General features: G+C 42.7%; 1 protein-coding gene across 1 annotated transcript in view; it reads left to right on the top strand.

Moving 5' to 3' along the window:
• The first annotated feature begins 2,445 nt into the window (after window positions 1–2,445).
• Window positions 2,446–21,677, top strand: part of agrn (agrin) — a 362,262-nt gene continuing 343,030 nt past the window's right edge. The window contains 2 exon segments of the mRNA XM_037773939.1: window positions 2,446–2,934; window positions 4,527–4,788. Of these exon segments, the coding sequence (XP_037629867.1) occupies window positions 2,728–2,934; window positions 4,527–4,788 (469 nt within the window). The 5' untranslated portion in view covers window positions 2,446–2,727.

Below are 21,677 nucleotides of genomic sequence, written 5' to 3'. Positions count from 1 at the left end.
ATTTTAATTCCTGTTTAAAGGGGACATATTATGCTCATTTTCAGGTTCATGTTTGTATTTTGTGTTTCTACTAGAACATGTTTATATGCTTTATTGTTCAAAAAACACATTATTGTTCTCATACTGTCTGTCTGAATATACCTGTATTCATGCTTTGTATGAAACACTCAGTTTTAGTGCATTTCAACGTAATTGCGTTGCTAGGAAACAGTTTGGGTCCATGTTTACTTCCTGTCAGCTTATGTCATTCACATACACTGCAACAAGAAATAAACTGGGACACATTTAGTATTTTTACATTTAAAACTGTGAAATGGTCTAAATATTGTATATTTGTGACATCACAAGTGGACAGAAATCCTCAGGGCTTGTTTCAAACGCTCAGTTTCTGAATACGGGCTGTGTGTATTTCTCCATGGAATGAGAGTTTTGATACTTAAAGGGACTATTTGTAACTTTCAGAAATGCTTCTTAACAGCGACACCTGTGGCCGTGAAATCAACGAAAGTCAGCGTCTGGCTCTCGCTTGCTTGCTCTAAATATACCTGAACGAGCATCGCTCAAAACAGTGAGGCGACACACGTCAGCTAAAAGCACAATATCACTCTATATTTCAGCTGCTTGGCAGTAATGTTAGCTGACCAGACGAAGGTCTCTCCATGAACATGATTTAGATCTGGTCCTAGTGTTGGCTTTTCCTGCCTAAGTGCAGGCTGAGGCAGCGGAGCTCTGCAGCATGTCTCCCTGCTCTCTCCGCCCGCAGCCGAACTCTCTGAAGAGCTCCATCACTTCACAAGACACGGGAAAGCTCTGTTGGTCTGGAGGAACTGCAGAATTATTTCTGCACAAACGTCCCCTGTGCATTCACTAGATATTCTCAGAGCTAAACTCTTCTGCAGTGTGTAGTGAGCGCGCGTTCACGTCTAGAGGTGGAGCGAGACAGCGAGGACGCGCACGCATTCTGAGTGAAGGAGAGCATGCAGCGGAGACGAGGCTCCAGCCACACGCGAGCGCGCATATGCGAACGCGCATGTGTGACGACCCGCTACATTTATGCGCGTACAAAGTTACAAATAGTCCCTTTAACAGTATTTATAAAGCACTTAAACCTGCTTTATAATATAAAAGACATGAAAATCTCACTTTTTACAATATGGGACCTTTAAGTTTTGACCATTTTTTTGCTGCATTAAAAAGGTTTACACCTGAATTGCAATTCCTGTTCATTTTGAAGATTTTTTTTTTACCAAGTTGCTGGTGTATGTTTTATTATTTTAACAATAAATAACAACTCAGTAATTATCTATGCATTTATTTGTTACATTTTGTTTTAAAAAGTTAAGAAAGCAATATTTAAGTCAAGCCTGATATGTTTCCTTACACATAAATGAATGATCTTGGTGACTTCCGCACAATGGGGCATACAACTTATTAATTAAACACTGGTATCAGATCGGTACTCATGCAGTATCGGCTGATACCCAAAGCCCTGGTATCGCTATCGGTATCGGGACTGAAAAAGTTGGATCGGTGCATGCATCCTGAAATTGGTCATATTTTATTGGTGAAAGATACAGGAATTCCACATATTCTGAAACACTAAGCTTGGAGGAACGTGGAGGGCATGCCTACTTTCTTAAAAGTACATTGATTTATGTCAGTGATAAAGTTGCACCTGAAGCCTTTTAAGATTCTGAGCTCTGCTTCCCCCCATGCCTTGCAGGTCTGAGGCCAGTCAGTGCTTCATACATCTAATATGAACTAGAACTAGGAAAATGGGAGAAAGATCACTTACCAATATATTAATATTCGTTGAATGTGACAAATGACATAACATAGTGAATAAACTAATTAATTATTAATAGTTAACTATGAGCTCAAAGGCTTGTTGTATTCCTTGAGATGTCATTCAAGTAATTACTCTATACTGCTCTATCTGTTATAATAGATCATTTGGAGGCTAGACGCACTGCATATGACTACACATCCTGCACACTGGTGACCCCTCTAATGGATGTCACGTTATCACAGGCTCTCACATGGATGGATGCCCTGCCTGCTCCTGCTCTGTGCATCTGCAAGATCTGGGGGTTGATGGGTACCGGAGGTAGAGACACCGTCTGTCCGACTGGGGGCGACGTTGGACAGCCACTTTCTGCAGACATCCCAGCACGCACCCCTCCACCACCACCATCACCCTCCACCACCACCACCCACCCTCACTTGTGGGATCAGCAATTCAGATCGCATGCAAATCCAGGAGCGTCACTGTGAGTGTGTGAGTGTGTGTGTGAGAGAGAGAGAGAGGAAAAGAGAGGGGGAGAAAGAAGTGCACTTGCATTCCTGGAGAGAGAGAGAGAGAGAGAGAGAGAGAGAGAGAGAGAGAAAAGAGAGAGAGAGAGAGAGAGAGAGAGAGAAAGAGAGAGAAAGAGAGATATCCTGCTCCTGCCCCTTCCTCTTCCTCCTCCTTCTTCTCGTCCTTCGTGTTCTCCCAGCCGGCGGCGGCAGAGAGGGATATTCAACCCGGGCTGCGGATGCTGGGAGCGGGCTGCAGAGTGAAAGAGACACCGGTAGTCTGTCTGTAGGGAAGTTGTTGGAAAAGGAGCAAACACTTTAAAACGCAATTCAAAAGAGTTTTGGAGTTTGTTTCTCGGGCGCTCCGGGCGGTAAAACATTTCATTTGAAGAAACTTTTAGTTGTGTTTCATCCGTCAGTGTGGTGGAGAACATGAGCTCCCAGCGGAGGACACCCGGAGCCGGCGGCCGGACAGCGCTGCTGCTGGCCGGGCTGCTCGTGGCTCTGTGGCACCGCGGAGACGCGAGCTGCCCGGAGAGAGAGCTGGAGGACCGGGAGGAGGAGGCTAACGTGGTTCTGACCGGCACCGTGGACGAAATCATTAACTTGGACCCGGTGCACAACACCTATTCTTGCAAGGTAAGTGCTTTTATGTGCTTTCTGTAACGATCCAGTGAGGAGTGCACTGCTTCCAGAGAAAGACACCTGCTTCTTAAAAACTATATAGGCTACTAATGGTGATCAAGTAGACTATTAGAAGTCACATTATCACTTAATACCTTTACTGTGGTGGAGCTGATGGAAGCCATTATACCAGATCCAGCTCTCAAGGCATCAACAGCTTGCCTGAGAAAAAAAAACATTTTACAAACTCATTCATCCAGAAGCGTTTGGCAGCAGCAGTTTACATGACAGTGACTCCACGTTGCCTTCACAAATAGATAGATGGTGTGTTTTATTTCCACTTACCAATTACATTGCTACAAGGGAGGCCTAACCGACCATGTAATCATCCCAAACATGCTGCAGCAGAGAGACTCATGGCCCCTCTGGCTGCTGGAGCTCTCATTGGATTTCTAGTCATAAAATGTTTCAAACATGCATTATTTGCCAGTGGCTGCAAAAGGTGAGATTCTGATCATCATGTGGTGTTAATGACAAATAACCACAGGTTTGTGACTATACAAGTAATGTCTCTTGAGATAAAAAAAAAAGTCTATAACATGTAATAACTGTGAAGTACCACAGAAACACTTAAAGTCCAGTGATTTGTGATTGTAAGAGACAAAAACATGATTTTTTCCCCTCAGTAGAGAGCAAAGACAAGTGCTGCAAGGTGTGCCCAAAGCAGATGTATAGTCGTGCCTTACAGCGTCATTATGTGACTTGTGATAGACCTGAAACTGTACTGTTTTCCCATTCTCTTAATGTCACAGGAACATTAAAGTCTCTGACTAATGGACCACATAATAGCGCACGGTGTAAAAAAAAACATCCAGTGTTCCACAAATAAGCCCATTTTCAGTCAGGATGCAGCCTTCCCTCCGTCCTCATTTCACAGCCGTTCATGGTGAAACTAACTTTTGCATCATCATCTTGCGGTAGACCACTCTATAATCTGTCAAAATAAACAAGTGGAGTTTGGTCAGCTCTCTCGCTGCTCTTTCTCCTCAGCACCCACATGCTTCCCGTCTCTCCCGGTGAATCAGCGGAGTAGATTAGAGGCGCACGGCTCTCCCTCTGGAAACGGAAACCACCACCACCAAGCGCTGAAATGAGACAACATGTAGCGGAAGGGGGCAAGCTTTCTCATGACTGTGCATAAAGCAGACTTAGCTGCACTTCCTGCGATGCATCGATGGGTGCATGGAGGTTTTTAGACAAGTTTTCAAGTGGCTGGACATTATGCTGTATCTGGATCTCTTGTATGAGATTTATTCCAGGAGAAAGAATCACTTCTGAATTAGTGTTGTTACAGAAAATGTCAAGGGAGGTTTTCGTGTCACAGGTGTAAATAACATTCTCGGTAAAAGTCAGAGAAACGCCGGCCTGTCATCACAAAAAGTCATGCATGTTCAGGGGAGGAATCTTGATTCAGATGGCCCAGAGCTGGACAGGGGCCCCAGATCTCTAACAACACATCTGTGCATACTTATAAATGAAAATATGATTTGGGTTTTGATAAAATGCTAAAAAGTGTGCTGTCTTTCTGTTGTTGTTTCGGCAAAAAGGTCAGGGTGTGGCGCTACTTGAAAGGCAAGACCGAAGTCAACCGCGAGATCCTCTTGGACGGCGGCAACAAGTTGATGATCGGCGGCTTTGGCAACCCGGGGATCTGCGACAACCAGGTAGCCACGGGTGACACACGCATATTCTTTCTCAACCCTGCCGCGGAGGACATGGGACCGGAACACAAGAACGAACTTATGCTCAACTCGAGTCTGATGAGGATTACCCTACGCAACCTGGAGGACGTGGAACACTGCGTGGAAGGTAAGCAGCCAGTGTGTTGTGAATGGAATAAGACCTTGATGTCTTTTAAGACAATTTGCTTTGACTTACATTGATATTCTGTGTTACCTGTGAGAAATTCACTGTAGTAGTCACATGGTGTAGTTTCTCACAGTAATTGTAAATCACTTAAAGCAGCAAGGATTTCATACACCGGTGGCTGCTGAAATTACATAGCTTCAGGCTCGCAGCGTCGACGTTTCCCAGAACTCTCTGAAACAAGGACACCTGAGTCATTTTTAAGAGCTTTGTTGCCATGGTGAAGCCCCAGCCTTTCCCAGTCAGTGTAGCCTTGAGGTGGGTGTGTCTGATTAACACCTTAAGGACACAGGTTGAGTGGTTGAGGGATGATTCTCAACCTTTGCACCCTGTAGCCGGAGTCATTTTATTAAGTCAGAGGTGAAACTGAAACACTTGCATACACATGACACCTGACGTGGGAGCTTTAAGGGGCAAGGCAGGTTCCCACACACTTTTTTACAACTAATTCCCACCATTTAACTTCACTGTAAAAGAAACATAAAGTTACTCTTAAACTACACAGACACAAAGCGTGCAGAAGCAGGCGATGAATGGACGGATCAAACACATGAAAAATGCTTCAAAAATAGTCTCCAAGGAGCTTTTAATATTTGGGGTGAGTGTGTATGTGTTTTAAATACGGCTGTCAATCGATTCAAATATTTATTCGCGATTAATCGCATGATCGTCCATAGTTAATCACGATTAATCACACATTTTTTATCTGTTCAAAATGTACCTTAAAGGGAGATTTGTCAAGTATTTAATACTCTTATCAACATGGAAGTGGGCCAATATGCAGGCTTTTATGCAAATGTATGTACATATTTATTACTGGAAATCAATTAACAACACAAAACAATGACAGATATTGTCCAGAAACCCTCACAGGTACTGCATTTAGCATAAAACAAAATGCTCAAATCACAACATGGCAAACTGCAGCCCAACAGGTAACAACAGCTGTCAGTGTGTCAGTGTGCTGACTTGACTATGACTTGCCTCCAAACTGCATGTGATTATCATAAAGTGGGCATGTCTGTAAAGGGGAGACTCGTGGGTACCCATAGAACCCATTTTCATTCACATATCTTGAGGTCAGAGGTCAAGGGACCCCTTTGAAAACGGCAATGCCAGTTTTTCCTCGCCAAAATTTAGTGTAACTTTGGAGCGTTATTTAGCCTCCTTCGTGACAAGCTAGTATCACATGGTTGGTACCAATGGAGTCCACTACAACCTAAAAATTGCAAGTTGCATTAAAGAAATTAGTGGCGTTAAAACAAATTAACTTTGACAGCCCTAGTTTTAAATGTCTATTGATTTGCTACCAGAACTTTAGCATGAAAAGAGTTAATGAAATACTTTTATTCCTCCGAGTCCTTTTTTGGTCGGGAAGTAATTCGTCAGGCTCTTATGAGACGAACCATACAGCCATGACTAATACATCTCAGCATCTACCGTGACTGTGAGACTGTAGCAGCCTCTGCCCCCATTGCCAGCTAGAAGTGAGCTCGCTGCTGTTTAACTTTTACTGGTGCTTGACAATGTTGGCAGCGGTTCAAAGTTTGAATCTACCAACACTTAGACTGGCGGCCGGGAGCACCGGGGGGAAATGAATCAGAGCACCTTTCGCTGAAGGCTTTCTGAGGCAATCACTGTTTCAGAGTCGGAGGGGTCTATATTCTGGGTACTTTCCCCTGAACATTTCTGGGTGGCAGGATGTTCCAAATGGATGGAGCTTGTTTGCAGTGTTAAGTTGCATTTGGCACACACATAAAAACTTCTTCTGTTTGTCTGTCCAGGCACGAAACACTGCACTGCTAACCTTTTTATTCACCCCCCTTTTCTTCTTTTTGGACTCCCGTTGTGGAAAGGGGAGTTTCTTGGCTCTGACAAACTGTCTAGAATGTGCCCTTTTTGTTTCGGGGCTTTGTGCTTGAAGAGGGGTTTACTTCGCATAACCTGATTTTCTCATATCACCTTACAGGAGAAGGAATAGCGGTAAGGAAATACTTGAAGAAGTCATTGGGCAAAAGTTAGACAGAAATCGTGTTTTTAAGACACCTGAAAGAACTGCACATTTTCCTGTTGAAGCTCTGGAGCTTCTCATGCACCGACTGTCCTATAAGTAATATTCTTGGACAATTGTCAGGTTCAGCCTCACCGTGAAATCTGTATTTGTTTATGGCCCCCGATAATTAACTTGCATGCCTCCATCCGGTAGAGAATGAGCTCTGAGGCTTGTTCCAGGGCAGAGTTTTAATTAAGAGAGTCAAGTCAGATCCCATCCGTCGTGTGCAACCACTACCCCCGGAGACTGTGGGATGTCAGTGCAGCGGGACAAGACTCTACCTGCCGCAGCACTCATTGTACCCTCCTCTGCTTTCTCCTCATTCTTGACATTTTCGATAGCTAGGATAGACTCAGGAATGCCTGGCTGGCAGAGGGGCTAGGTTGGGAGGCGCATTGTCTGAGGTGGAAGAAAAACGGCTTTGTGTGCGCTCCCTTGCCACCGGGAGTTTTGAGAAGGACACAGACACGAAGGAAAATAAGACGTAGGATGAAGGAAAAACAGAGGATTTTTTGTACATGTGAGGACGTGAGGGATGTTGTGTTTGCTGTGGCATATTTGTTAGAGTTTGGATCAGTGCCGCGTGCAGATAGGTGCCTTCAGGGCATTATGTTTCACTCTTTCTACTCCTGTGCTCTTCGCACATGGAGGTGGCACTTCAGGGCCACTCGTTCCATGTGTGCGATCACTTGGCTAGAGGCTTTCACCTGGCACAGAGCGGACTCCCCAGAGGAGATTTTACAAGATCTCAGCAAACACTTGCCGTGCCGACCAGCTCTTAGAACGCTGTACACCGTATATATTAGGGGTGTCACAATATTGATTCTACATTGGATAATCGATTGAAATTAGCTTCTGATCTCGAATCATGGAAACTAAATGCAGGCTCAACAATTGTTTGCCATCGCTCCGTCCCTGCCTACTCCTGTGCATTAGAAGGAATAATGCAGCTGTACTCAAGAAATGCAACAGCCTTCTCACTCATGGTTAAAACTATAAACCAGCACAAAAATCCCAATTACCAACATAACCAAGTCACCATATTCTGAACAGACACATTACATTAGAAACACTAACAAAAGTAACATTTGCATTTTGGAACATAAAACGGCAAACTGACATTACTCAGTCCAGAACTCGGGACTAGGCAGACATGATGGGAAATGTGGGCCGTCCCTGTTGCTACAATGCTCGGGGCACTTCCTGCTTATGCCTATGGCATTTCACACTGCATGAATTAGCCTCGCGGCTAGCGGACTGCTCGTACTTGTTTTAACATTAAGTCGCTGCGTCTCCCGACACAACAACGCCGCGGTTCAGCCTACATGCAAGTTTTTTCAGCTCAACATTGTTGAATCACAGCAGCTGATATTGGTAGCGAGAGCTAGCGGGACTGCCGAGTGCCGTCTCTCTCTGCACACAGACTGTGTTCAGAGCTCAGCCTCCGCCCTCGGTGACACCCATGGGTGACACACAGCGATCAGAGAGAGAGGAGAGAGGAAAAAGGAGAGGAAGAAGTGCGACACTAAATGACAACAAAACCGTATTTGTGTAGATTACAGCACACTCTAATGCACTGCAGAAGGATTTCTGTTTTGTTTTTGTAATGATTATGTACTGAGGTCGGTCACACGGATACTGATATTGAAAAGATGCAGATTTTTATATTGTAGACTATTGTAGTCTATTTTTTGAAACACTTTCTAAATAAAAAGGGAGTTCAGTTCTCTTTTTAGAGAAGAATTTGAAAGTGTAAATGACATAAAGGGTATAAGGGGGCATAAAACCAATGATCTGTCGATCTTTATGAATCAAGACTCCATAGTCTAACAATGGCATGTTAAAATTGAAAGTCAAATTGAATTGTGGATTTGGAGAATCGTGACACCCCTAATATTTTCCTGGCTAAAGAAGGCGCCATTTTTTGTTTCCTAATGCCTTTACTTACTGACGCCTTTACTTACTGACGCCTTTACTTACTGACGCCCTGACTGCCATTTCTATGGTTGGTATAAGAAATAGCAACAAAGTGTAACTCTTCAGTTCAAAGTGTACCACATCTGCATTAATGGATTTGCACGTTGTCAAGGCCGATAAGCAGAAGGCCTTTGGCACAGAATCTCTTCCTTTGTTTGGTCCTCCGGCTACCATTCAGTGAAATGTTACCGAAGTCACTTTTGCTGTGCACAGAGTTGACAGATAATGTGTCAGAATCCAACACAGACATTTGCTGTGTCTTTGGAAGCAGAAATGAAGTCATGGTTTTGTAAAAGTGGATGAAGGGGGGGAAGTCAAGGCTCAACCAAACGCCATGTCCTCCACATTTTGTAAAGAGGTAAGAGGTTGAAAAGTGTGTGCTGTGTTTATTATCATTTCCTCTTTCCCCCCCAATGCTGTTAATGGCAACAAAGAGAGAAGGCGGAGGTGTTTGGGGTTTGGAGGAGAGGAAGCCCTCTTGATGGAGAAGTGTTGAGCGTACAGGGAGATCTTATCTGCCTTGGTCTGTTTATCAGCTGCTTTTGTTTCAGCCCGTGATGACTCGATGCCAGAGTCTTTCCCTCAAGGCCCAAGGCGAAGAACAGCAACAAAGGGCTGTTTCTTCCTTCATCTCTTCCTCTCCTTCCCCTTTTTTTTATCTGTCTCTTTTTTAGAAGAGGAGAGATGAGCCAGTCAGAAGTCTGTGCATAGTCATGCAACAGCTGCATCAAAGATCTCGTCTTTGTCCCTTTGTGCCGCATCTATTTAAATATGTAATAGTGAGTGCAGCTAGTATGCTCCGCTGGTTGGACAATCAAAAGTCCTTGTGGGATGTTAATGAGCAGCGTTTTTACTGCTCAACATACCACTGACTCTTTATGATGTGCGTACAGCAGTCCAGAGGCTCGCTGGTAATGGGGTTAGCCAGGCTTGCTGAGAACATGATGGGGGTCCTGTTTTGCCAGCAGGTGGTCTCGCTTAATGATGGGCGAGCAGACAGTCCTGTGGAATGCTACTCGGGGTGGGTGGGATGTGGGATGACTGTTTGAGCCCCCCCCCCTCCCCTCTTCTCCTCCAGCGCTCCTTCAGTGAATGAGCCTAGGCCTCACGGAAAACCTTTTTTCCCCACTGTTTGTGCAAGGAGGAGGCAGGAATTCCTAACCTGCACAAGCTCCTACCTGGCTGCCTCCTCCCACCTCACCTTCTTGATATGTGAGGAGATAATGAGAGAATGATAAGGGGCAACATGGAGAGGATTGAACGCTGCAGTTTTTTAGCCATACGTTTTCATATAACGTGAATGCCAATCATCCACAGGGCAGTTGACACCCGTGTTTCAAGAACAATTAAACACTTGCTGAAAAATGCAGGGGTCACTTCACAGCTGTAGTTAATCAGTGACTCAAAGCCCTGGAAGACGCTCATGGGATGTTGAGAAAGCATGTTGATACGCCCAGGTTTACTCCTGGGATTTTTTTTTTTTTAAAGCGATGCCCATCTGAGCTGAGATCCTAATATGTAATGCTACTATATGATGATCTAAACAGTAGCCAGTAGAGCTGGGACGATACACCTATCTCCCGATTCAATACTATCACGATACTTGGGTACCGATTCGATATTGATATTACGATTTATTTAAATTTTTGTTAACTTTTTTAACACTAGACCATGGGAAAAAGTTGAATTATACACTTCTAAGGACTTTTACTTTGGAAAATATCTAAATTGATACGGTAAAAATGTTAGATTTTCAGCATGTATGTAGTCAAATATGTCCTGAAGTCAAATATATCAGTCATTGTCAGGAATTATTTATTCATTTTTTTCCAGCAACCCAAAAGACAAAGAATAAAGACATTTCCCTCACAAATTAGTGGTATTTTCTTTTTAATTCATAAGGGACATATAATGTTTTATACTTCTGGTTATTTATAATCCAATCAATCTTATTTCCATATATGTATTTTGTATATACGGTTCCCTTTGTTAACACCTTATTGAAAACCAGACGAAGCCACATGTGCATACTTCCGCTAACTTCGCCAAGTCCGTCTCTAGCTCTCCCGTCAGCTCCGTTCTCTTAGCCGTGATGTCTAACTCTGCTTTTCCTGGTAATGTGTGAAACCCAAAGTGTTTCCATACTTTACTGGGTGTGTAGTGTGTACCACTTTGGATTTGATAATGGGAGGTTGCAGGTCGTATCCACGCTGACCCTCCGATGTTTTCTGCTTTCGGCTGCAGTTTGTTTTGGTTTAGCCGGATACGGAACGGAGATGACGTCATGTTATTCAGACTACAACAATAAAAGCGGTAACTTCGTTCTACCACCGCATAGACTCAAATGAAGCAAAAATATCGAATCTGGCATTAAAAAATCTATTTCAAAATAATTTTTTTTTAAAATCGCAATACATAGGTGATTTTTCCCCCCAACCCCTAGTAGCCTGTCTCCTTAAACATATGGTTACATATGGCTTATTCTATCTTATGTAGTGCCTCTGCTTGTTATATGTCGTGTCAAGCAGTCTTTATTTCAGGCGAGGTGGTCCGCCTCCGCTATAAAACACTCTGGGAAATCTTGCAGCAAGTTTGTTGCCCTATAATTTAAATATCAGTCTCCGCTACCACCTGTTCATGTTTTAATCTTACCAAGACATTCTAGAGACAGATTACAACATCACTAGTGCACAGTAAAACCTACTGTATATTTGACTTTCCCAGGTGTAAAACCATATGGATTGTGGGTAATTCCAAAGGGAAGATGGAAAGTGTGTGAGAACCCTACACAGACAGGTGACTGAACTAAAGCACCGGGGCCTTTATCCAGTCCAGGTCTACACAAGCAGTCTTTTGTCTTCAGCAAGGAGAAGTCAAGAAGAGTGACTTTGAGGATTGGATTTTTCTCAGGGTCCTTGAATGGATTAGGCTGAGAGTTCATTTGCTTGCCGTGGAGCTTTTCTACAAAGGTGTACCCCTCGGTAAATCTGTGTAGCCTGTGTGGCTTATGTCAAAGCATTTATGCAGTGAAGTGAACAGAATTGGACAAATAGAAAGGCTTCGATGGAAGGCTTTGATGAAAATAAGCAACAAAGGCTTGACGGGAGAAACAAGACCAATGGACCTGTTTGCCAGCGAGCCCAGAGTCTCCAGAGTTATTGCACGTTTTGGATTTTAATTAAAAATGCGAGAGCGGAGAGAACCTGCTTGGCATAGCGATAAAGGACTCCGAAATGAAAAAGCCATGAAAGATGGAGGAGAGCACAAGGAGGAACGGACCACTTAACCGCAGTCTGTTCACCTTGGCTCGTATCCCAGCCCGAACCAGGAGTGTATCACTCTCATGCTGATAAGAATCAGAGATGGTTCTGATAGTAGGCAAAGATACACCTACATGTAGTGACATGCCTGTCACTTCACTGAGATGTTAACATGCCCACGGTGTACATATAGACATACTGGGTAACATCTAGCCTGTCCAAATATGCCCTCTATCTTGTCAAAAAGGAAGAGTCTAAATGTATTGTTGTAATTTATTTGGTTTATACTTGCTCAATGCAATAAGTAGGGCTGAACAATTAATCGAATATTTATCGCAATCACGATTTTGGCATCCAACAATTAAATGAACATGATCGATCGCGATATTGACGTTTAAAATGCAAGACATAAAGCTGCAATTTGTCATAACTGCAAAGTCCAAAATAAGCCGTGCTGGAGGAACAACCTCAAAAGAACCTCGGAACAACTAACTTAATCAGTCACTCGTTCTCATGATGCTGCTCAGAGTAATCACAGTGACTGGCTCGTCTGCCGACAGCACGAAGCTGCAGAGCTCTGTAAACGGAGGTTCCGTTGAGTTCCATTGTGGTGTGTTCAAGCTCTACTCAGTACAAATGAGTATTGGACGATGGTCAATTTGAACCCTATCATGATGCGTTCAAATGTAATCTTGTAAAATGTAGTTTTTGTTGAAAAACTCGAATAAATCCAGTTGTTTGAAGGAGATGTTTTCACAGCAATATAAAAAACATATGACCTGTTTAACTTCCTAACACCAGCTTTAAACAGCTTCTAATATATAATTAGAACTACTAATGCCAAGATTTTTTTTTTAATCAAAGCAAATATTTATATAAAAATACAATCATTTATTTCCTAATCATTTGAGTTGTGTTTTTGACATTTTGACAGTTGGACTGTAGCACAACATGGAAGTGAAAGCAGTGCTCTGTTTATTTATATACAATACAAATATTTTGTCCCTGAAATCAATTAATGATTGTGATAAATAATCATGATTATCATTTTGGCCTTAATCGTGCAACCCTAGCAATAAGACATCATTTATTCCCTTGATTCATAGAATACCTGTATAATGTCCCTTGTATAGCCCTGAACCCTGCTGTTCTCCTTTTTTGTGACCGATCAATCAAATTCATACAAAGTGCATCATGATGAAGTCCTTTACTGAGTCATTTGACAGTAAAGCTAATAAGCAGTGTTGGTTTGAAGCTCCCGAAATTGAAAAGACGATGTAAAGTTAGCCGGTGTCAAAGTCCCAGTTAAGCTCTTCTTTAGTTCAGGAACAGGAAAGTGGAACCGACCCAGGAGGCTCCGGGCAGGGACTTGGATGTACAGTGACCCGGAAACCTCCTCTTCTATCCCAGACATAAAGAGCTCAGAGCAGCGGTCTGCATGAGATCTGGGCTCCCTCCGGGGAACTGGATCCGTGACAAAATTCTTGCTCCAAGACCGCATTTCTGAAACAGGGCAGCTGCCGTGGCAAGTGTGGCTACTTACTGTCAGCATGCCAAAAACATCAGGTTTAGAGAAAAGGGTTTTTGGTTGGACATCAGGGGGATAGCAGAAGCCCTAATGTGATTTGTATTTAGGTCAGCTCAGCTGTCACTCCAGAGCCGCTCAGATCAAGAGAAATCAAGGGAAGAAAATTAAAAATGTGTTTTGTTTTTTTTTTGTTGTAGGATACATAAGGGACATCTTTCATAAACTTTTCTCTGGAAATAGTTTGACATACTATAATGCTGACTTAGTGTGCTTGGTGAACACTATTTAAACCTTCTGCTTTTAATAGAAAGCAGATAATTGAACATACCTAACACATGCTACATTTTCAGTCAGCTGTCTGCTGATGGGTGTGTGTCAGCATATGCCAGCAGTATTTAAAGCCCAATTTCCACCACAGGAACTTTCCCCCCGGAACTAAGAACCTTTTTTAGGAACTCATTGCGTTTTGATTGCAGGTACCCAAGTTCCTTGGGGGGTCTTTTTACCCTCCAAAAAGGCCCTGGTCGAGGGTAGTACTTTCTGAAAGTACCGTAACTTTTGGGGTGGAGTTTGGAGGGATGACCGTCGCTGATTGGTGAAACACACACACAGCACCGCTGCTTTAATTACACCGCTTCATTCATAAACATCAGAGTGCTCTAGTATTGATTTAGCACGAGGGGGAGAGCATTTCTCTTTGTTTGATAGCATTAAAACTAAAGTTAGGCTCTGCTGTCGACTTCCTGAAAAAGAGAGAGGTGTTTTGGATGAAACAGGCGGACACAATGAACTACAGGCTGCAGATTGTGTTTACTGCTGTGACCATCAGCAACCCATTCATGTTTCTTTTTCATACATCAAGGGACTAATTTGCCTAATCTTTGCAGGTCTTTAGATATGAGACTGTGGAGATACTTTATGGAAATGACCCCACAGTTGGATAAAAACAGGAAGAACTTGGTTCAGAGGTTAATCACATTGTGTCACCCTCTGGATGTGAGCTGGAGATGCACTGACCCAGTGCTGGTAAATTAGACCTATCATGCTCCCTGTTGTCTCGTGGTATGCACCTGTTACACACCACCATTCATATGCATGGTAATGAGGCTAATTACATAAAGCTGGTATCCTTGTTTCCAGGCTTCTCTGGCTCTATTTGGACTGGTTTTTAAATGTTTAACAATACTTTCAATAAGGACCAGTTCTGACAAGTTCTGACAAGTTAACCACCCATATTTCAACCATATTGCAATCGTCTCTTGATTTTAATATGCTGCTAAAAACAATCTCCGCTCCTCTGGTCAGGCTTTCCTCAAGATTTTGGAACCTGGCTGCAGGAATTTGCTCTCATTCAGGCACAATAGCATCAGAGAGGCACTGTGATGTTGGCCGATAAGGCCTGGCTCACAGTCGGTGTTCCAGTTCTTCCCAAAGCTGTTCGATGGGGATGAATTCAGGCTTCTGTGCAGGATTGGGCTTGAGTTTAGAGTCAACTTTAGGGGTAGGGTTCATTGTATCTGACTGTTGCAAAGGAACTTTTAATTGTGCCAAATCACATATACATAAAGCTGTTGCTACCTTACTTTGGAGTCTAATCCCATGCCCTGCCTGATTTAACACATTACAGTGCTGCACATACAGGAAGTAGGAGAGACTTGACACTCGGGGGGTCCCACGTACACAAACAACTCACGGGATGTACAGGATTTTTCCCGTGCTATTTTGCCTGCTCGGACAACAGCGCAGTCTCCGTTACTTCCTTCCCTCCCCCTCGTCCGTCTCCCTGTCGATGGGATGCCACGGTGAACTCAGGATGAACACCCCTCTCTCCCTTGTGACTTGTCCTCCACGTTTCCTTCTGTGTTTGCCATTACCTCTACATTTTTTGTTCCTACTTTCAGGTGTCGTCTTCAATCATGTTGTCTGATGATGACCTGCACATGTGTCTGTCTGTCATCATGTGTGTGTGTGGACATGCTTACAACATGTTTTGCTTGGCTACCTTCGGATGTTTCTTTAAAACACTCTTTGTGGCAGGCAGTGCTGATATATGACAGTTTGCTGACCCATCACACTTTGGGTTTTATGTCTCCGTTCTTACCTTTAACACACATTAAGTTCTTCCCGAGTCTTTCGTTGCCCCCCCCCCGCTCCTGGCTGCCCTCTCCTCTGTTCTCACAGTCGTCATCTCCCTCCTCCCAGTGTTCCCATCTCACAGCGGTTCCACCTGTAATTACACTGGAATCCAATGCCCTGTAAAGCTGTCATAGTCCTAACAACCAGGTGCAGTTTGTGCAGACCTGACACCGGCCTCTGATCTAATTCCATGTACCTCTCTCTGCGTCTCTCTCGGCTTCCTCAACAACTAACACAAGTATTTAAAAGTCAGTTAGATGATGCTGATTTAGTAGAACTTGCGTCTTTTTTAATTTTAAAGGGGAACTCTTGGGGAATACTATATGTGAATAAAATTGTATAAAGCCTTTTGTAGCTCCAGAGGGAGCTGTGAGAAGTCACTTGAGTCAGTGAGGGTTGGGGCTGAAGACTACAAGTTTGAAAATGAAAACATCTGGGGGTGTGGAGTAAGAAATAAGTGAGCTAACCACCAGACCTCTGTAACTCGCTCCTCATCTCTGCCTGAGGCTGGCGGCTCGAGGCTGCATTAGCCGGTACTAGCATATAACACACTTGAATCTCCGACCCAAACTGTCGGCGGACAAGATGCATTGTGGGTAATGTAAGCGCCAGGTTTTATCAAGAAAGAAAGATTGCATGGAATAAAAAGACGATATCTCTTCTTCTGCTGCATCAATTTCGATGTGTTATCAGAGTGCAATGCTGAATCAGTGGAGTCAAATCTTTGAAATAAGATAATAATAATAATAATAATAATAATAATAATAATAATAATAACAATCCAAGTTGTAATGAGCTGGAATTATCCTTTAAGATGTTCAGAAGATTAGGGCTGTACAAATAGGGCGGTACAGATCCCCGCAAAAATCACTCCAAAATCATTTTCATATGTTTTTCAATGAAAATAAGAATAATGATGTTGCAACTGCAATATCAGTCAAAAATAATTGCAATTAGATATTTTTTCAAAATCGTTCAGCCCTACAGAAGATGTATTTATCTTAACTGACTAAAATTGAACGATAGGAGACGAGTGTATTGGTCACGGACATTCTGACAGGACACTCTGCTGTTGATACGAGCATCATGAGCTGCTCTGGGCGTTAAACCAAGAAGAGAACATTGGAAATGTAATGCCATCTAAGATCTCCTCCTTTGTTTTCTTGAGTTATGGAATTTGTGATTCGTCTTCTGACAAACCCTTAAGATGACAACTCTCCTGAGAGATGAAACCTCTCAGGAATTTTCCCCCTCTCCCTCTCTCCCTCTCTCCCTCTCTCTCGCTCTCTCGCTCTCTACGTGCCCTCCAGGCTGACAGATTTGTCTGGCTGGAGGGAGGTACTCAGCCTGCCCCTGTTGTTTTAGCCAACAATGGCAAGGACGTGATGGCTTTCAGAGACAAACAGAGATATCTGGCAGAGGATGTCTCACTAGCTTGAGCATGCATCTGTAAACACACACACACACACACACACACAGAGACACACAGACGTTACTATCTCCCCATCAGAATGAGACATAAACATAATAAAGTATGTGTCACTGTATCTGACCTAGCCATTGCATTGGGATTGCTTCCAACAACGAACAATGAACAGTCTCGAGCTATCTGTTCTAATACACTTCAGCAGCTCATCGTTAAACTGATATGATATGATGTGCATACAGTAGAAGTAATCAATAGATCTAATAATGTGAAATGATGTGACTGACCTTATCAGGAGCCCAAGAAACTTGAGATGAATCATCTTCTACTAGTTAGTCAAACGCTCTGAAGCAAATGAGTAATGTGAAACATAATTACACTGGCAAATGGTATGAGCATGCAGCAGCAGTGGGCCAGCTGACACAGATATGGAAATTCAAGGGTCTGTAATGGAAATACTATAGGCTCTGAGACACTCGGAGCACAGAGAGATCAGGGCTGTCCACAGCCAAAGAAATTCTCAGTCGACTAACGTACGATTTTGTCGACTAATTGATTAGTTAATTTAATCGACAGATCTGTAAAACTGAGTTTCTCCACAAAGAATCACACGAAAGCACCACTTTAAATCTTGTGTTTACTAGAGATGCGCTCATAGATTTCTTAGAAATAAGTCATTCAGAATGAACAAAGCAGGGCTGTCAATCGATTAGAATCACGATTAATTGGAAATTGATTGCACATTTTTTATCTGTTCAAAATGTACCTTAAAGGGAGATTTGTCAAGTATGTAATACTCTTATCAACATGAGAGTGGGCAAACAAGCTTGCTTTATGCAAATGTATGTATATATTTATTATTGGAAATCAATTAAGAACAAAAAACAATGACAGGTACTGCATTTATCATAAAACAATATGCTAAATCATAACAGGACAAACTGCAGCCCAACAGGCAACAACAGCTGTCAGTGTGTCAGTGTGCTGACTTGACTATGACTTGCCCCAAACTGCATGTGATTATCATAAAGTGGGCATGTCTGTAAAGGAGAGACTCGTGGGTACCCATAGAACCCATTTACATTCACATATCTTGAGGTCAGAGGTCAAGGGGACCCCTTTGAAAATGGACATGCCATTTTTTTAGCGTAGGTTTGGAGCGTTATCTAGCTTCCTTCACAAGCTAGTATGACATGGTTGGTACCAATTGATTCCTTAGGTTTTTCTAGTTTTATATGATATCAGTATCTTCACTCTAGCTTTAAAACTGAGCCCGCTACAACCTAAAAATCACAAGTTAATGCGTTAAAGAAATCAGTGGTGTTAAAAACGAATTTGCGTTAACTTTGACAGCCCTAGAAAAAAGAATGAAAAACAACTAATGGACTAAAGAAATCGTCAACTAATAGTTGACTAAGACCAAATGACCGATTAGTCAACAAAGAGCGGGCAGCCCAAATAGAGATACATGCTTTTAACGTATTTTAGCACCATAAAGGTTTTTTGTGGGTTTGTCTTTTGGTGCTGTACATCCTGTAAGACCTATTTTGTTCACAGTTTGAGGGATGGAGTGCAACTACAAGGAAGGAAATTAGGTCTGCAACAGAGAACGTGTGACCGGTAATACAGCAGGGAGAAAGGGAAAGAAAGAGGTGAAGTCCAAGATTAAAGAGCATGAGTGATGGTGAGTCAGAAACAGCTGGAGAAGAGGGGGGGAAAGAAGGAACAAGATAAAAAAAAGAGTAAATAGAGGAGAGGATATACATCCATTGTATTGAGGTGACATATCTCAGAATATCTCAGCACATAGTGAAACTATTGGCCAGACACCGTCAGGGGGAAGTGAGGAAAATACATTTTTCACTAATACGGGTGAATCGTCCCTTTAAATGGCTCTCCTTTTATCGCACTAGCAGCTACGTGAAGCTTGTACCATCGAATAGATTATCGGTACAGTCTCTTTCGCTCTTGCACTGTGCTGGTACCCTCCCCTCCCCCCCACCCACCCACCCACACACACACACACACACACACAAAAAAGGAAGCAGCCTGGTAGCGAGTGCCATGAGGCAGCTTTCGGCATTTTCCAGCAGAAGCATGGAGCCTCAGAGAGGCTTGGCCTGAGGGAACAAGTTCTATCACAGACTGCGAGCTGTTGCCAGAGGTATGCCCAGATCAGCCTCTCCAAATTCCCCTTATTGTCACTCTGAAGCCCCTCGTACTGAATTACCTAGACACTGTGGCCTTATTACCATACAGTACAGCACCGTCAGCCATTTTGAAATGCCCCCAATCCTCTTGTGACCACGAGAGCAACAGCATGAACTACATAAAACAAAGTTTCTACATCCATCTTTCAGTAGAGATGATGCACTGTGAGTGGGTGCAGGCAGCGCCCTGGAAGAGCACTTGAAGCAGACATGTTTGAGAGGGCTCTCAGTGAAATATATGAGCGTTGAGATGGATGGAGGCGTTGAATGTGGAGAGTTTGGGTCTGCACTGTTCTAGTTTTTCAACAGGCTATGTGGCCTGTTTGGACAGGTTGTCAGAGAAAGAGTAGAGTAGATAAATCAGGCCTTCCTGTTTGGGCTGTGCTCCGCAGGACAAACTTCTACCTGCTTGTAAGTGCATTGCAGTGTTTCTGTGTAAATGACAAAACAACATTAATCTTTCAGCGCCAGGTATTAGTCTTGTCCAGCTCAAAGAGTTCTGCTCAAAGTCAAGCACAAAAGCTAGTTGGAAAGGGTTGGAGGCGTAGTGCAACCTTTAGTTACCAGGGGTGGGAAAACAATTGATCCTCCTATGTATTTGCAATTTTTTCTTTACAATTTTGGAATCTATTTTTTTAATGCCAGAATCAATATATTTGCTTCATTTGAGTCTATGCGGAGGTAGAAGGAAGTTACCGCTTTTATTGTTGTAGTCTGAGTAACTCATTGCCAGGAAAAGCAGAGCTAGACATCACGGCTAAAGCTGCATGCTGACTCTGTCACGGACAGGTAATGCTTTCATATTGCGGTAACGTGCGGTCAAGCCAGCCGTCATTCGCATCTCCGTGGTCAAATGGGTCAACGCTACAACTGTAGAGCACCCATATACTGACATTTATGTTCTCTGCATTCAAATTGCCCCGATGGAGCTGACCATGGATGTATAAAGAGAACGGAGCTGACGGGAGAGCTAGAGACCACCTTGGAGAAGTTAGAGGAAATATACACATGTGACTACGTCCGTTTTTCAAATTAAGGTGTTAACAAAGGGAACTGTATATACAAAATACATAAATGGAAATAAGATTGATTGGATTATATTCAGCAGATGTATAAATCATTACATGGCCCTTATAAATAAATAAAAATACAACTCATTTTTGAGGGAAATGTCTTTGATTTTTGGGTTGCTGGATTTTTTTTTATAAATAATGCCTGACAATGACTGATATATTTGACTTCAGGACATTTCTGACTACACACATGCTGAAAATCAAACAATTTTAATTCAAATATTTTATAAAGTAAAAGTCCCTAGAAGTGTATGATTCAACTTTTTTCCATAGTCCAGTGTTAAAAAAGTTAACAAAAATTTCAATAAATTATAATATCGAATTGCAATACTTGTAGAATCACAATACTTAAAATTCACGATACATATCGAATCGCCACCCAAGTATCGTGATAGTATTGGATCTGGAGACGGGTGTATCGTCCCAGCTCTATTAGTTACCAGGAGTGGATTTTGCAGGGAAAAGAAATGTGAGCAGAAATGTTGTTTCTAACAAATCCAAAGTTCAGCCACTTGGAATAGTTGCCTGAGGAATTCCAAGCGTCTTCTCATTACACTTTAAGTGATGAGATTTTCTCCAGACCTCTATGAGCTTGATAGAAATAGAGTTGTCGTCACAGGATTAGCAGTTAGCTGCTGGTTTAGTAAGTCAAAGTTCTGCTCGGTCTTAAAGATGGTTGAGAATTTTCACAGACAAACTGATGAGCTCTACAAAGCAAATTGGATCCATTAATGGTGAGGATTGGTCTTAAGTCACAAGTCAAAGTATACATTGGCTTTTATGATTCCTGCAGTCGACTACCTTGAGGTCATCAGTGCAGCATTGCTCATCGAGCACAGGACGAGTCGCAGCATGTGTTTCAGTAAATGAGAAAATGTGAAATGTCACGTGAGTTATTGGCTCCCTTCAAATATTTGCTTTTGGTTTGTCTCAGATGAAAGGAGTCTAAAGGAGCTCCAAAGGTTGAACGAATCCATCTTTTCTGGATTTGATGTATTTTTTCTGGAGGTACAGTAAAGTACTCTGGTTTTCATTTTCACTTTTTTTGTCTGACTATGAGCAATCATTTTATATCTTTGAGAAATGTGCAGGTTTAGGGAACTCCGCCAGCACAGATAGCAGCGATGTTATTTTCCCCTCATCCAGACACACTTGATCTTGATCAGGCC

The sequence above is a fragment of the Sebastes umbrosus genome, chromosome 6, assembly GCF_015220745.1.
Source record: "Sebastes umbrosus isolate fSebUmb1 chromosome 6, fSebUmb1.pri, whole genome shotgun sequence".
Classification (NCBI taxonomy): Eukaryota; Metazoa; Chordata; class Actinopteri; order Perciformes; family Sebastidae; genus Sebastes; species Sebastes umbrosus.
Note: the sequence above shows the minus strand (reverse complement) of the source record. Positions and strands in the feature narration are given on the sequence as shown.